Raw genomic sequence first — 16,384 nt, 5'->3', positions numbered from 1 at the left:
CCCCCCCACACACACAGCACCACCCCCCCACACCCACAGCACCGCCCCCTCCCCCCCACACCCACAGCGCCGCCCCCCACAGCTCCGCCGCCCCCTCCCCCCCACACACACCCACCCACAGCACCGCCCCCCAGCCCCCCCCACACACAGACACAGCTCCGCCACCGCCACCCCCTCCCCACAGGCACAGCACCACCCCCCAGCCCCCCCCACAGGCACAGCACAGCACAGCACCACCCCCCCCCCAACAGAGACCAGCCCAGCCCTCCCCGAGAGGCAGACAGGCACAGCACCGCCCTACACCCTCCCCCCAGCACAGACATGTCTAGTCGCTGTGCCCTGCCAGAGCGGCCGGTCACAGCCCTAGCTCTACAAGCCCCGCCCCCTGCTTTCCTCTCAGCCACGCCCCCTTCCTTATGTACCGCTCCCGCTTGGCTCCGCCCTAGTAAATTCTGGCCCCGCCCCTCGCCAAGAGGCCCCGCCCCCTCTCTGGTGCTCCACCCCGACGAGGTGCTGCCCCCGCTCGCCCCGAGGCCGCGCCCCCTGCTCCTCCTCAGGTGAGTGCCGGCCCCGCCCCCTCCGGAAGCCGAAGCCGGCCCGTGGTGCTGGGCGGCCGCTGCGCTGCGCTGGGGCCATGGGGCGGGTGGCCGCGGCGCTCCCCCGTCTCCTGCTGCTGCTGCTGGGGTCCAGGGCCCTGGGGCTGCGGCTGCTCCTCAGCGCCCCGCCGCCCTTCGACTGCTCGCAGCCGGTAAGAGCCGCCCGGGCGGGGGGAACAGCGACCGCGGAGGGCGGGGCGGGTCAGTCCGGGCCGCGGCGGGGAGCCCCGCACGCTCCGGCTGCCCTGGGCGGCGCGGCCCGGCGGGCGGGGACACGGGCTGGGGGCTGCCCCCGGCCGCTGAAGTGAAGGGGCGAGGCCCGGGGTGTGTCACTGTCACCGGCACCCTTTTTTTTTTTTTTTTTTTAATGCCTCCAGATCCTGATTTTCAGAGGGGTTGATCGCCCCAGCTGCCCCTTTGAAAATCAGGCATAAAGTGCCCCCAGGTTTAGGCACCCAAAACCGCTGGCCGCTCTTTAACATTTTGGTCTGAAATTCTGCTTCAGTTATCCCATCTGTGAAAGTTGAATAATACTTGAAATTTTTGTCAAGACCTGTGACATCTGTTGATGAAAAGTCCTATTGTATTAGAATGGGATCTGTATACAAAGTGGGGTTTGGGGGCTTTTTTAACCTTCTTCCAAGGGCCCCGGGGAAAAAATAATTTGCCCGCTACAGGTGTTTTAAAATGATTTTCAAACACGTCTGTATTAAGACATGATTTCTTAAGAGAGGGCCTGTCGGAAACACTTCCAATCCCAGACTCTTTCCAGATATCTCACCTCCCATTCCCTGCAGCAACTGCATAATGTTCCTTTACATGAAGAAGTAACGTAAAGACATTATTGAAGATACAGGATCAAAATAAGCTTGCTTTAATTCAGCAAGTGAGGATGCCTGGTTTCCTCCTGTCTGCTGTTTAATTTTAAAATGTCTCTAGCTTTTACAGTTGTGAGGAGTGCTCTAAATATAAATGTGAGGCAACTGCTGCTCATAACTTTCCCAAGCAGCAGCAAAATGAAACTTGGGAGATTTTTGGTTATTTTCACTGATCCTGTACAGAATTCTGTGGGTGGCAGTGAAAATTAACTGCATGGGAAAGCTATGAGATGCCCTAACTGTGTATTAGTACCAAAACTTTCCCTGCAAACCACTTTAATTTCTCCAAATCATTTTTGATCTTGAATTAGCATTCTTGTGTGCTAGAAAACACAAGCTCTTCTTTGACATTGTCCCCTTTCTGATTAAAAAAAAAAATGCTCCCAGATACCTCTAGTTAACACAGCTATTGGAGGGTCACTAGTGCTTGTTAATCAGCTAAAAAGAAGGATTCACATTAGTCATTGTGAGAAGAAGAATAACTCACTCATATAGATCAACCCTAGGGTGACCAGATAGCAAGTGTGAAAAATCAGAACACTTTTTTTTTTTGAGGTATATTGCATATATAAGACAAAGCCCCTAATATCAGGATGGTCCCAATAATATCAGGACATCTGGTCACGCTAATCCAGCCTCCTTGCCCATCTTGCAAATCCTCTTGAAGAACCACACTTGCTATGGCAAGCAACTAGGGTTTCTTGTGTTTAGCTAGTTAGCCTCTGGAAACCCTAAGGGAAGCCTGGTTTGGCACTAAATTAGTGGGAAGTGACTCTGTTTGAATTTGGAATTCTTCATTGAGACAGAAGCAGCTGCACAGATCAGTTTTGTGCACCACTCTTTTCATGGAAATTGCATAGGGATACTTTGAAACATATTCCCTATTGTAAATGGTCTTCAGTGCATTTTTCTGTTTTCCATATATAACAGCAATACCACCATCCAGGTTGTGTATTTCCATGGTGGTTAAAGTCCCATTGCCAAAATATAATGGGATCGCCTGGAAATGCACTACTTGTCACACAATATTACTCGTATTTGGGTGTTTCTGTAGCTTTGGAAACTGACTGTGATTGATGTGATCTACACTTGACAAAACAACTTATCTTAATGTTAAGCTAAAATATAAATATTGCAGAACTTGCCTGATCAGGTGACCAGTGTCTGGAATTAAGCCTGTCACTGACATGTTTGAAATAAGTGATAAGCCCTGGCTGGTGCTAAGATTTGCCAAGCTGCCTGGAGTTCCTGGGCAGGATGTGGGGATGTGCTGGACAAGTTACTCCGGTTGGATAACTTGTCTGAATGCATCCGATGAAGTGAGCTGTAGCTCACAAAAGCTTATGCTCAAATAAATTTGTTAGTCTCTAAGGTGCCACAAGTACTCCTTTTCTTTTTGCGAATACAGACTAACACGGCTGCTACTCTGAAACTTCAGAAAAGAGATGACTAATGTGATGGAAGTCTATAAAATCATGAATGGTATGGAGAAAGTGTTAATCTGTGTAACTTGTTACATGGGATGTTGTAAAGGCCAAAAGTGTAACTGGGTTAAAAAAAGAATTAGATAAATTAATGGATGATAGGTCCATCAGTGGCTATTAGCCAGGATGGTTGGACACAACCACATGCTGTGGGTGTCCCTAAGCCTATTGACTGCCAGAAGCTGGAAGTGGATGACAGAGAATGGATCACTCAATAATTGCTCTGTTCGTTCATTCCCTCTGAAGCATTTGGTACTGACTACTGTTGGAAGATAGGATACTGAGCTAGATGGACCATTGGTCTGGCCCAGAATAGCCATTCTTACGTTCTTAAGATGGGAATGTGAATCAATACAATTTGGGAACCATTAGTCTAGGGTTAACTAAAGAAACCTTTACAATGGAAGATATTTTCTGAAACCTTTGAAAACACATACTCCCCCAGTGCACACCTTTCCCCAGTAGACTCAGTAGTGCAGTTCCCCACCCAAGATGAAGTGGCCAGGAGATTTCTTTATGCAGATTGATTTAACCCTTAGAATACTGAAGTGCTGAGCAAGCAAATGTGTCAATTTCCAGTCCTTTCTGTCCTTCTTTTCAAGTGACCCAGTCTTTGTCTCTATTACTCTTCTGTTCTTCTCAACCTGGCTCTTCCCTATTCCCTCTCCTTGTCCCAGCTGCAAACTGCTGTCTCCCTCCCTAATTCCTGTGAACATTCAATAACAGCTGAATCACTTTCCCTGTACAGGCTCAATAGGTTCTATAACTTTTAACTGCTCTTATTAAAAATACCCCAAGCGAACAGTCAACTTCTAAAGGCTTAATGTTCACTGTGCAATGAAATCTGTCCAAGAAAAAGGACATTGCCTGATTGGTTGTCTGATGTAACCACACAGATCAGAACTCAATTAGCCTATTTGTACAGTTTAATGAGAATAACACTGCAAAATAATTTATACTAATCCCTGGACACCTTTTGATTAGTTGCTTGCATTCTGGTTGTCTTTTATGCATACCAAGCCGCATAGCAATTTAGTGTAAATGAGCAGTAATATGATGAGATGTGCATTGGCTAAATGCAGTCAAATGTCTCTACATACCCTGGAAGTGCATTTATGGAGTAGGTGCATATGTTGTTACTTTACTAGATTTTGAATTTTCTTCTAACTTTAATGTTCCATAAATTTATATAAGTTTTATAATTGGTCCAAGAAAATCTAATAATATTTTAAAAACACATAAGAGGGGTAATAGTAGTAAATAACAAAAGTGATCTTTTAGGTATACCTGTAAAATTGTAGATATAAATACACAAAAGTTGTCTATTTTAAATTTTTGCATTTGAAAAGCCTCCAAATCTCCCTTTCCCCTGGGCAGCATTAGTCTGAGCCTGACTTCATAGAGCATACATTCGACACCCTTCCCAGTCAGCAGCAGCCGCTGTAGTGGGTTTTTAAAAAGGAAATTGTTGCTAAGCAAGGTTGGTGATGCGCACTTCCCTTTTGTAATCCTAATCAAGTTTCTGCTAATGATGATAATTTGAGCAGGTTGGGACAAGCAGCAGTAATTTATGTTCTTGAAAGCCCTGATCTGGTTGCTGCGATTCAGGAGAAGGGGCAGAGAATGAGAAGTGCCATATCAACAGATACCTGTGATGATCACAAAAGTAATACTGAACTGTTTCCATGGGATGGAGAGGGAAATGAGGAGTAATTTCTTAAAAATACATTTAGATTTCAATTTTGTGGGACTGATTCATCGCTGGTATTCCCATTCTGCAGTGGCAAACCAAGAACCTTTTAGTAAGAGATGTCTTAATGTGGTATAATCTGGTTGGAGGCAAGGTTCTATTCTCCAAATGTGCTTGTTTAAACATAATCACATAGGATAAAAGCCTCTTCAGCCAGTTGGATTGCAGCTCTTGACCAACACCTTTGTCATTGTTTCTGTAACTGTTTTATAAAAAGGCCTGTTTTTTGAAGCCCGGTGGGATACGATGTTTCATAGCCCCTACCAATTTTAATAAATTGTTGGAAAGACGTACAGAATGTGCTGAGAACCTGGATCCCTGTTTGAATTCAGACCAGCAGTTTTAACTTGGAAAAAGGACAAGGACCCACAAAAGACCTCACAGAAGGAACACTCATAGAAACTTTTACACTTCATGAAAGTGATGCTGATGGATAGGAGACGGAGTCTCTGCAGAGAGGAACTAGAGAAAATGTATTTTTTAATCTGGGCCACAGTATGTGTTCCCTTTTTTCCCTTTTCTGCTAACTTTTTTTTTTTTTTTGCTATAGATTATTGCTGCTAGCCAGAACAAACAGTATCACAACTACAGCTAGTCAAAATATTCTCAACATGCTTTTCATCAAAAAATGTCTTTTTAACCAAAATGGATCAAAATTTTACATTTTTGTTTTTTTTAAACAAACAAGCAAACTAAAAACTGGAATTTTTCAGTTACATTTTTAAGTTTTGGGCTTTTAAAAAACAGAACATTTTTACTGAACAGCTTTAGAAAGCAGAAAAATTAAATTTTGTTTTTGTCAATTAAAATTCAAAATTTCCTTTGGAAAATTGACTTTTGTTTTTACCAGTTCTAAACACGCATTTATTTAGGAAGTGTTCTTTGTATAGTGTACACAGAGCCTAACTAATCTGTTCTTGCAAGATAAGGGATCAGAAAAAGGAAGTGGCAGTAGATCATAAGTAGGTCGGGCTGCAGCAGCCAGGCACTTGAGAGGCAGCTCACCAAAAACATTACACGTACTCGTGCTCAGATGAGAGGTAAACTCTGCAAGCTTGGAACTCTTCCTATCCTGCTGCAGCCATCTTTTAAGGGACAGCAGGGAGCCCTTCCCAGCCTAATGCAGGTGCCTTTGGGTTCCCACAGAGTCCTGCTAGGAAATGTTGGCCTCCTATTAATTGTATGACTGAACTGTTATGACTCAATGCTGATGGACCAGTATCCAATTTTCCATATTTGTGATGTTTCCCATTGCACATAGCACTGTGATTTTTTTTAAAGCATCAACAACAAGAATAAAAAATACAGAAAGGAAATGTGGTTAATAAATAATCAGATCTAAACATTAATTTATAAAGCCACTAACCCACATCTTCATTCTGCCACTGAAGCTAGCCTCAAGTAGAGCTTGGCAGAATTTCTGGATGAATAGTTTTTGTCTAGTAGTTAGGCACTCACCTGGGATGTGGGAGACCTCGATTCAATCCCCCCCCCCCCCGCATAATGTAGAGCAGGGATTTGAACTTGGGTCTCCTCCATTATAGGAGAGTGTCCTGACCACTGGGCTTTGGGATAATCTGGTGTGGGCTTTCTCAATCTCTTCTCTTGAAGACATTCCACAGGTACTTAAACCTGCACCTCCCACTTCCCAGGTGAGCGCCCTAACTACCATGTTGTAGTCATTCTCATTATCATTTTGGCCCAATGGCTATCCATTGTCATCATGAATAACTGAATTGTCACTGTGAATAACAATGGATGGTCATTGGGCCAGAGAAGGAGAGTGGGAATGACACTAGCCTGCTGGTTGGGGAACTGACCTAGCATTTGGGATACCCAAGCACAAGTCCCTGCTCAAATGACTATTTAATTACTTATAAAAAAAAAAGTGAAAGTCAACATGAACAGTTTTTTTTTTTACTTTTCAAAATTGCCAGTGAACCTAAAAATCCATTATTTGCTTGGATGTAACTTCAAGCACCTCCATGTTGTCTTCCAGGTTGCCTTTTTTATGCATGGGAAAAATTTCCCATCAAAATTGATAAGGTTTCTGCCTTATCTTTTAAATCCCTTCTTAAACTTATCTCTGTAATGATGCCTACAAACATTACTGTGTGGCATTAAAGTGGTGAGCTGTCTTCTGCTTCTATGCTAAACTGTTCCCTTTATTATTTCCTCGTCTTAACCCCTACCTTCCATCAGTCTGTTACTATGGCAACTCTTGCACATTTTTAGCTTTATGGAAATAAGTGGTACTCTGTCTTCTTAAGATTCATAGATACTAAGGTCAGAAGGGACTGTTATAATCATCTACTCCAACCTCCTGCACAACGCAGGCCACAGAATCTCACCCACCCACTTCTGCGAAAAACTTCTCCCCTATAGATGAACGGTTCTCCTAGAGAATATCCCACTAGCCACCTGTCTCTCTTAGACAAGTAGAGATCCAGCTTAGGCAGGGCCGGCTCTACGTTTTTTGTCGCCCCAAGCAGCGCCAAAAAAAAAAAAAAAACCCTGCCGAATATGCCGCCGGCAGAGAGAACAGGTACATCAGAGGGAGCTGCCGTCGACAGCGAGTCCCGAGCTGGAAGAGTCGCCGCCGAATTGCCACCGCGGGAAACAACGGAGAGGAGCTGCCACCAAATTGCCGCCGGGGCTGCTGCCGGAGCGCCGCCCCTTTAGCTGTGCTGCCCCAGGCACCAGCTTGCTTAGCTGGTGCCTAGAGTTGGCCCTGAGCTTAGGTACTCCTGCTGACCTCAACTGTGACAATGTGTCTTGTGAAGGGATGTGGTATTTCAGCTAAGTAGTTGCCAGGTGATTTAGGACTTTCTAAGTCAAAACCAACACCGTGTGTTCTACCTAGTACCTAGTAAGTAGTCGATGTGGCTCTGGTGTGCTGGTATCATGTGCTCCTGGCAGGACAAATGAACTGCAGCTTCTGATTCTAGATAGAGCCTTAGATGGTTTGAAACATACTCAATACTATGGTTTGTGAAATAGTAGAAGTTGGCGGGGGGGAGGGAGAACGTGCAGTGTGGTAAAAACTATTTGCACAAATTAGAGGTGACATAATTCAAGAGTGATGACTTATCACTGCTTGCTATCCTATATGTGGCTGTGTGATTTATTCAGCATGCCCACATTGTTTATATCAAATTAGGTTTTTAGCTGACTTTTTGTATGCAAACTGTAAGTATTCCATTTAGAGGAGAAGTTCTGTAACTAAACAGCAGTAATTGTGTATGCTTATTTGATTATAGTCCCCTTTTGTTATGCAAGACATTCTAGCAAGTCAAAGTCTGATGTAGCCTGTCAGGTTTGCTTTAGTTACTGCCTCCCCCACTTCAGTTGGTTGCAGTCTTCTGATTGAATTATAATTCCTGCTCTGACTGAAGGTTAAAATATTTCAGGCTAGCTGCATTGGAAATGAGGATCCAGAAAGTAGATCAGAACAAAAGTTAGGAGTCATGCTTGATGACCAAAGTAGTTTGTCTTCCATGAACGCCCTCTTGGTTAAGTAAAATTGTCAAACTCCAGAGTGTAACAGTAGCTATTGGAGTCAGTGGATACTGACCACTCTAATGCGAGAAGGGCATTAAGCTTTGCAAACCTATTCTGTGTCTAGTGTCTGACACTGACAAATAAAGCCAAATCTCTTACCAGTACTCCTGTGTATTGCACCCTACTACACAGAGCCCTTACATGTGCATTTTTCTTCAGTTCCAGATAAGTCTTCCTTTAAGAGTACCAGCATTGATCTAAATAGAGCCCAACAGTTGGAATTAGTCTAATTGATAACTTTTATATAATTTGAAGAATGCCAGAATGCTGCATTACCCAAATCAGTCAATTTTTCAACCTTTCAGGCTGTTCTTCACCGCATATCATGATCCTACACACAATACTGTGGCCCCCAATAAGCTAATAGCTTTATCCATACTTTGCGAACAGCCTGGAAGAGTGCCGAATATGTAGATTGTTAAAAGTAGACGTAAAATTTCACATGGTATCAGCATAACTTGGAGCATGTCATAAAGCAGAATTCTTCCTCTAGTTCAGGGGTCTCAAAGTCCAGGCCCGCGGGCCATCTGCAGCCTGAGAACCTCCCCACTGTGGCTGCAGAGGAGAGCCGCATGCAGCCATGCTGCTGGCAATGTCTGCGGCAGGCACCGCCCCCTGCAGCTTCCATTGGCTGGGGGATAGGGACAGAGATACCATCACTAGTTGCCAGGCAGAGTCAGCCATGGAGGCAGCATCACTTTTTTCCACAATGAATATAAACAAGTCAAAATCCCAAACACAACTATCTGATGCCCACCTTGCTGAAATCCTGAAAGTTTCAACTGCTCAGTCACTGAGGCCAAACATCAACAAACTGACAGAACTGAAGCATTGCCAGGTTCTGGCAGGCGAAGAATTGTATAAAGTTGTATGACAGTTTTATTATTTCTAAGAAATTCAAAATAAAAAATACAATATAAACGTTTTCTTTTCTGAACACCATCTTCAGTGACATTATTGGCCCGCTGGGAGGATTTGAGGACTGGCACTGGCCCTAAGGTAAATTGAGTTTGAGACCCCTGCTCTAGTTGATAGACAATTGTAACGTACTTATGTAAGCCAATCTGCATAATGTGTAAACCATCTGATAATATTAACAGAATCCTCTTAACGATTGGAAAACCAGCGATAGTTCTGTGAACCTAGGTTAGCATCTGGCCCAATGGATATAATTTCAGTTCTCCTTCACCTCAAGGTGGCAACCTCCCGTCCAAACCCTGCTTATTTTACACATGATGGGGAGCCTTAAACAGCGTCCCTCTATTTTCTAGATTTTTAAATGCAGTATTAGAGGGGTGGTAGTTGTTGCAGTGTTTACAATGTATTTGTATTGCAGTACTACTGTGAGGCCCATAGTGGAGGCTTGTTGTTTTAGCATCATGTGCACACAACAAAAAGATGATCCTTTCCCCTGAAGATTTTATATTCTGAGAGTTTAGATAGAAGTTACAATGCAAAATGTCATTAGATTTAAAATCTGCAGTTGCACTTGGAATTGAAATTAGTTGCTCTGTCTACTTTGGAGAATTGAGGCAGTACCCTCTTTGATATATATCCTGGGATGGGAGGATGAAGGAGATACTATAATTATACAAATATGTATGTTAATGTAGTATTCAAGGTTTTCCAAAAACCAGTAATGAGCAACATCATATAAAAAGTCATCTTGGTTCTGTGATGTGTAGCTATTTGTTTAAATGACCAAGCAATGGGATCAGAGCATTGCTCTTTGCTAAAATTTTAACCCTTTCTTTGCTGAGAATTATGCTTTTTCCTCTACAGTGTTAGAAGGGGGTTGTATGTAGCTAGGAGAGGGAGGGAACCTGTAGTAGCTAGTGATAATATGAGAGGCATGATGTTGTCACTTTTTTTGTCATACAGACTGTAATCTATGACAATTATTGGGGTCTAGCAAGGAGGAGTTAGATGTTTAGATATCTAAGTTGGTCAAGTCTAATCTAGAGAGCAGTAAAGGAGAAGAGAATCATTGGTATTTTCCTGGAGGCCTGATACAGATATGCTATTGTTTCCTTGGCAGTATAGTTGTGGAACCAGCTTTCCAGAAATCTTCTCCCGAATTCTTATTTCCCTGCCTGGGTTTATGATTCAGTTTTGTGCTATGTTTTCCTCTCTTGTCTTATAGTCAGGAAGGCATTCTTGGACTCTGTGGCACATAAACTTTTCTTTAAGGAGGAAAATACCTTATACAACCTTAGGATGCTTAAGTACTGAAAGCATCTCAGCCTGACTAGTAAATAACCTGAATTTTTGCCTGACTAGACACAACTTTTAATTTTTAAATGAGCCCAGATATGTGTGAACAAAGGCTTTTAGCCCAATAGTTGAAGAGGCCAATATGGGGTAGGAAGAAGGGAACGGTTCACTGGGAAACAAGTCAGTTGAGAGTCTGGAGGAGGATGGAATGGGGACCTTGACTAAGTAGGAGGCCTATCTACTGCTGCTTCTGCTTGTAGGATTTCATTCTGGTTCATGATCTAGTCAGCACACCCTGGCATTATAAATAGACTATCTATTATTGCAGGGATTATTAACCACTTTGTCTGGGGACTACAGAGGCTTGTGAGTATCTATAGATGATCATTTAATCTACAGATATGATTGCTATTAAAAAAAAAAATTCCAGATGTCATGAAGGGGTCCAGCAAGACAGAAAGCCCAACAGAAATCTTACTGAGTGCTCAGGACTGGAGTTAATCTCAAATATCTTAATTTCAGTGGAAACACATTTCTTTTGTCACAATCCCCATCAACCAATTGATGTTGCTGGATGAACCTGAATACTGTTGCCAGTTCTGTATGGACATAAAAAAGAATGGTGTAGGGGGATGTCAGTGAAGAATCTCTCCAAATGGCTTTGCCCAGAACAGTGGCTCTAGGCCTTTCCAGATTACTGTACCCCTTTCAGGAGTCTGATTTGTCTTGCATACCCCAAGTTTCACCTCACTTAAAAACTACTTGCTTACAAAATCAGACAAACATACAAAAGTGTCGCAGCACAGTTACTGAAAAATTGCTTACTTTCTCATTTTTACCATATAATTATAAAATAAATCAATTGAAATATAAATATTATGCTTACATTTTCAGTGAATAGTATATAGAGCCGTTCTAACCAAGTCATTGTCTGTATGAAATTTTAGTTTGTACTGACTTTGCTAGTGCTTTTTATGTAGCCAGTTGTAAACCTAGGCAAATATTTAGATGAGTTTACATACCCCCAGAAGGCCTCTGCATGGCCTCAGTAGTATGCATACCCTTGATTGAGAAACACTGGCCTAGAACATTTGGTTTTGAGGGAGGAGACTCTGATTAAATCGGCACTATGTTGTTCAGTTTTTAGAGTGGTAATGTAGATTGAGAAACTTAGTTGCAACACTTCCTCCTCCTGCCTCAACTGGCATTTCCTTACCATGTTGAGTCAGCTGCTTCTTTGAGTAGTGTTCCTATGAGTGTTCCACTCCAGTTGCGCTTGCGCCCCCTACGCCTTTGATCTGAGATTTCTCATAGCAATGTTCATTCGGCCCATGCATGCATGTGACTCAGCCTCATGGCCCATACCATTGTTGTATAGTACTGCATGGGCTAACCATCCTCAGTTCCTTTTCAACTTCCCTGACTTGAGAGACAGCCTTAGCTAGTTGTCCACATTGTTTTTCCTCCACTATGTTCTCTTAGCTTTTGTAGTGAGTGTATTATAATAGTTAGTACTTAGTAATAGTTAGTTGTATTAGTTTTTTTAAAAACAAAAAAAAATTCCATATATATAGCTTTTAGATAGAGTCCCCCCACTCTGGGGAGGTTTTGCCCCTTTCAAAGGTATGTCTGGTTCTCCTGGATTCAAGCATTGCCTGTTGTGCCAGGAGACAATCCCAGTGAGCAACAGACACTCCCACTGTCTCTGTTGCCTTGGGAAATCTCATATTTCCCAAAAGTGCAACTTCTGTCTGGCATTAAAATCTAGAGCCAGAAAGAACAAGGAGATAAAACGTCAACTCCTTATGATGGAGAGCTTGCTGCATCCAGCTTTTGACCCAGGCCAGGAGCCTCCCCTCCCGCATATGCCAGTCTCCAAGTAAGTCGCCTGCCTCTTCTGTCTCTGAGCCACACTCCTCAAAGGCATCTAAGAGGAAGACCCAAGACTCTTTTTATAAGTCTTCCAAAGATCTTGCCCTTAGTTTCCAGGTAGAGGATCTATCTTGAAGTTGTCAGCTGCCCCAGATTCCAGTGATCTCTGACATGGTACCCTGAGGCTGCTGGTTCCTCAGATACCAAGAGCACAACTAAGCAAAGAGACCCTAAAATATCAGGCTCCAGGACACCAGGGTGGCAAGAAGAGCTCTACCACAGTACCGAAAAAGACCATTCAGGCTCTGTCCAGGTTCCTTCCAGAGCATTCAAAACTTGTGGTACCATCAACTCCTTCACTACCATTACTTCAGCTCAAGCCCTGGACAGCGCTCTTGGTACCGCAAGAATTCTGGCTTCCCTGAGACCTCACAATATCAGAGACACCTGATTCACTATTGCTCATGTAAATCTCTTCTCAGTGCTGAGAACTTCCAGATCTCCGGATACCCCTCTGGTACTGATAGTGGTACCTCAGGCTTCTTCTGTTGCCCCCGCATTACTGAGCGACTTTGAAGAGGAGGATTCTGATGAAGATTTTGCCTCAGCCTCTCAGATATCTGGGCAAAGCTCTCCACTATGCCCCTGTGAAGGTTCTTTTCCTGAGGTCCTGAGTTGCCTGAGCTTACTTGTGACAGACATCCACAACTACCATCCCACTGGGACAAGCCGTGCCAAATGTGCCACTCCCTTGGCCAACCTGGGACCCCTGTGCAGCTTATTGTCATCAATTCTGTAGGGCCTCAATCTCTGCCCTTCATAGAGATAAACGATCCTCCCTTTCTAGGAGACTGGAGCCACTGGAAGAGACCTCTGAGGAACAGGAGGACAGGGCTGACGAGGAGGTTTCTCCAACTGCAAACATTTCCTCTTCATCCCCGGATGAAGCTGTCATGCCATCCCTGGCTGACTATTTTAAGCAGTTTCACAATCTCATCAAGAGGGTCATGGATTCTTTACAGATCCTCCTTGGGGAGATTGAAGAACAGCATCTGCTGCTCGACATCCCTGCATACAGCCTCCACTTCCTGCATTGCTCGGTTAGTCAATAAGGCACTGCTGGATCCTGCAAAATTCATCTTGCATACTCCGGCCTCAATTCCTCCCATGTGCAAGAGGGCAGACAAAAAATATCATGTTCCCACTAAGGAGTCAGAATTTTTATTTTCTCACCCATCTCCTAACTCTTTGATGGTTGAGGCTGTTCATGAATGTGGAAGGTAGCACCACACTAAATCTATGCCCTATAGTAAAAATCATAAGTATTATTCTTCAGCTACTTTACAGTTTGTAATCACCAACTACCAGGCCTTAATGGCGAAGTTCAACCACACAAATTATACCAACCTGATCTCCTTTATTGAACATCTGCCAACAGAACACAGAGAGTGGTTCCAGATAATTCTTGCCAAAAACCAGCTCCTTGCTAGGACATCTCTGCAGACTTCTCTCAACATTTCTGATGCTCATTCAATTTCTGTGGCAGTAGTTATGAAGAGTAGTTATCACTAGTTATGGCTTCAGTGCTCAGGATTCCCTAAGGAGGTCCAGAATACAATAGATCACCTTCCTTTTGACCGCACTAAGTTATTTGCTGACAACATGGATGAATCTCTGCATACATTAAAAGATTTCGGGGCCACTTTACAATCTCTGGGGATTTACATACCTGCCCAGAAGAGACAATTTCGTAGGCCCAGGCAGTGCAGAGATCCTATTCTGCCCAATTCCCAAGCTCACAGAGCCATTATGAACCTCACCACAAGAGTCAGAGGTTCCAGAGGAGGAAACTACCCAACTCCTGGCCTTCAAACTTCACAACCTTCCACCTTGAAGCATCAGTTTTTGATGGGATGATCAAGGTCCTGAGCTGTCATCCTCTTTCTTACCAGCTACAATGTTTTACCTGCCTTCCTCCCTTTCACAACTGCCTTTACCACTTCTGGCAGGCTTGGGAGCTCATTGCCCATGGACAAGTGGATTTTGGAGATCATTTCCAAGGGTATTCATCTACTTCAATTCGCTTCCATCCCCCCAAACCTCCTTCCCCATCCCTCTTCAGGGACACCTTCTATAAGAACCTGCTGTTGCAGAAAATAGACTCTTCTACACCAGCATGCTATAGCACCAGTTCCCACAGAGGGAAGGGGCTTTATTCCAGGTATTTCCTGGTTCCAAACAAAAGAGCGGTGGTTCAAGAGCCATCCTAGATTTAAGACTACTCAACACCCTTGTGAAGGCACAAAAATTCAGAATGTTGACACTTGCAGCGATAATCTCATCACTGGACCAAGGGGATTGGTTCTTGGCCCTTGACTTTCAGGACACGTATATCCACATTGCGATCCACCCATCCCACAGATGATTCCTATGCTTTTCAGTACACCAGGACCATTTTCAGTACAGGGTGCTCCCTTTTGGCCTATCATCCACCTGAGGATCTTTTCAGTAGTAGTAGATGTCAGTAGTAGCGGCACACCTACACAGGAATGGCATTTTGGTGTTCCCTTGCCTAGAAGATTGGCTTCTAAAAGGACACTTCTTGGAAGTAACTTTGTAGGCAATGTACGAGTCCATAAAACTCTTCCTCAAATTAGGCCTGCAGTTGAACATTCAGAAGTCCAGCTTGACCCCTGTTCAAAAGCTGGAATTCATAAAGCTGGCTTATCTTGATGCATTAGTAGCAAGTCTTCCTCCCAGTGCACAGATTTATGTCTCTATCCGACTTGGTTAATACAATTCAGATCAGCCTTCAAACCCTAATCAGGAACTGTCTTTAGCTATGGGGGCATATGGTGGCTGGCACTTGCGTTATAGACCACGCCAACTGCTTATGCAATGCCTTCCAGGTTGGTTCAGGATGATCAGACACAATTTAAACACATTGCTTTCCATGTCCACTTTTGTAAAGGAATGTCTCATTGGTGGAAAGACACCATAATGTGTGTGCTGGAATCCCATTCACTCATCCTTCCTCAGTGGTTGTCATAATAACAGATGCTTCCCTGTTGGGATGGGGAGCGCATGCATCTAGACACTGATACACAGGGCCCTACTAAATTCATGGCCATGAAAAAGCGTCTCACACAGTGAAATTTGGGCTCCCCCTGTGAAATCTGGTTTTTTGTGTACTTCTATCCTATGCTTCAGAGCTGGGTGGCTGGAGAGCAGTGGCTGCTTGCCAGGCACCCAGCTCTAAAGGCAGAGCTACTGCCAGCAGCAGCACAGAGGTAAGGGTAGCAATACTGTTGCCATTATACCTCTTATATATGCTATCCTTACCTCTGCGCTGCTGGTGGTGGGGGGCAGTCTTCAGAGCTGGGTGCTGGCCAGCAGCCACCTCTCTCTGGCTGCCCAGCTCTGAAGGCAGCGCAGAAGTAAGAGTGACAATACTGAGACATGCCCGCCCCCTCCCACACACACAGTAGCTTTGTAAACTCTCTTTTTGGTCTGGACCCCCACTTTGAGAAACACTGAGTCTTAAGTCTTTACATATTTATATTTTGCTGTTTTAAAAATACATATTCATGTTTGTTACAACACCATGAAATTTAAGGTTTAAATATCTGAAACCATGAAATTCAAGATTTTTAAAATGCTATGACCAGGAAATTTACAAAAATGGACTAAGAATTCGGTAGGGCCCTACCCATACAGCTCAGAGCAGGTGGGTGCCCCAGGAAACCACTCAGCACATCAACTTCCTGGAACTCAGATCATTCAGATACACCTGTATCCAGTTTCTGCCACTAATCAGAGGCAAACACATAAAGATCATATAACATATTATGTATATTTCATATAAACCAGCATGGGAGAGCAAGATCCCCCCTTCCCTGCATGCTGACGCTATAAAGTTTGAAATTGGAGAATGCGCCATCAGATTGTCATCACGACAGTTTACCTTCTCGGAGTTCAGAACATGACCATGGACATGCTCAGCAGACACTTCTCTCAAGACTGCAAGTT

At 43.8% G+C, this 16,384-nt stretch overlaps 1 protein-coding gene across 3 annotated transcripts in view; it reads left to right on the top strand.

The window, feature by feature from the left end:
* Positions 1-546: 546 nt before the first annotated feature.
* Positions 547-16,384, top strand: part of IL17RA (interleukin 17 receptor A) — a 47,595-nt gene continuing 31,757 nt past the window's right edge. For 2 of the 3 annotated variants that reach the window (XM_043517739.1, XM_038387452.2), the window contains exon 1: positions 547-748. In XM_043517739.1, the coding sequence (XP_043373674.1) occupies positions 635-748 (114 nt within the window). In that variant the 5' untranslated portion in view covers positions 547-634. Of the gene's footprint in view, positions 749-9,052; positions 9,059-16,384 lie in introns of those variants that run through there. The other variant, XM_043517745.1, reaches the window with a different exon arrangement.

This window comes from Dermochelys coriacea, chromosome 1 (genome assembly GCF_009764565.3).
Source record: "Dermochelys coriacea isolate rDerCor1 chromosome 1, rDerCor1.pri.v4, whole genome shotgun sequence".
NCBI classification, from domain to species: Eukaryota; Metazoa; Chordata; order Testudines; family Dermochelyidae; genus Dermochelys; species Dermochelys coriacea.
The sequence above is the reverse complement of the archived record's forward strand: the minus strand, read 5'-3'. Positions and strand labels throughout refer to the sequence as shown.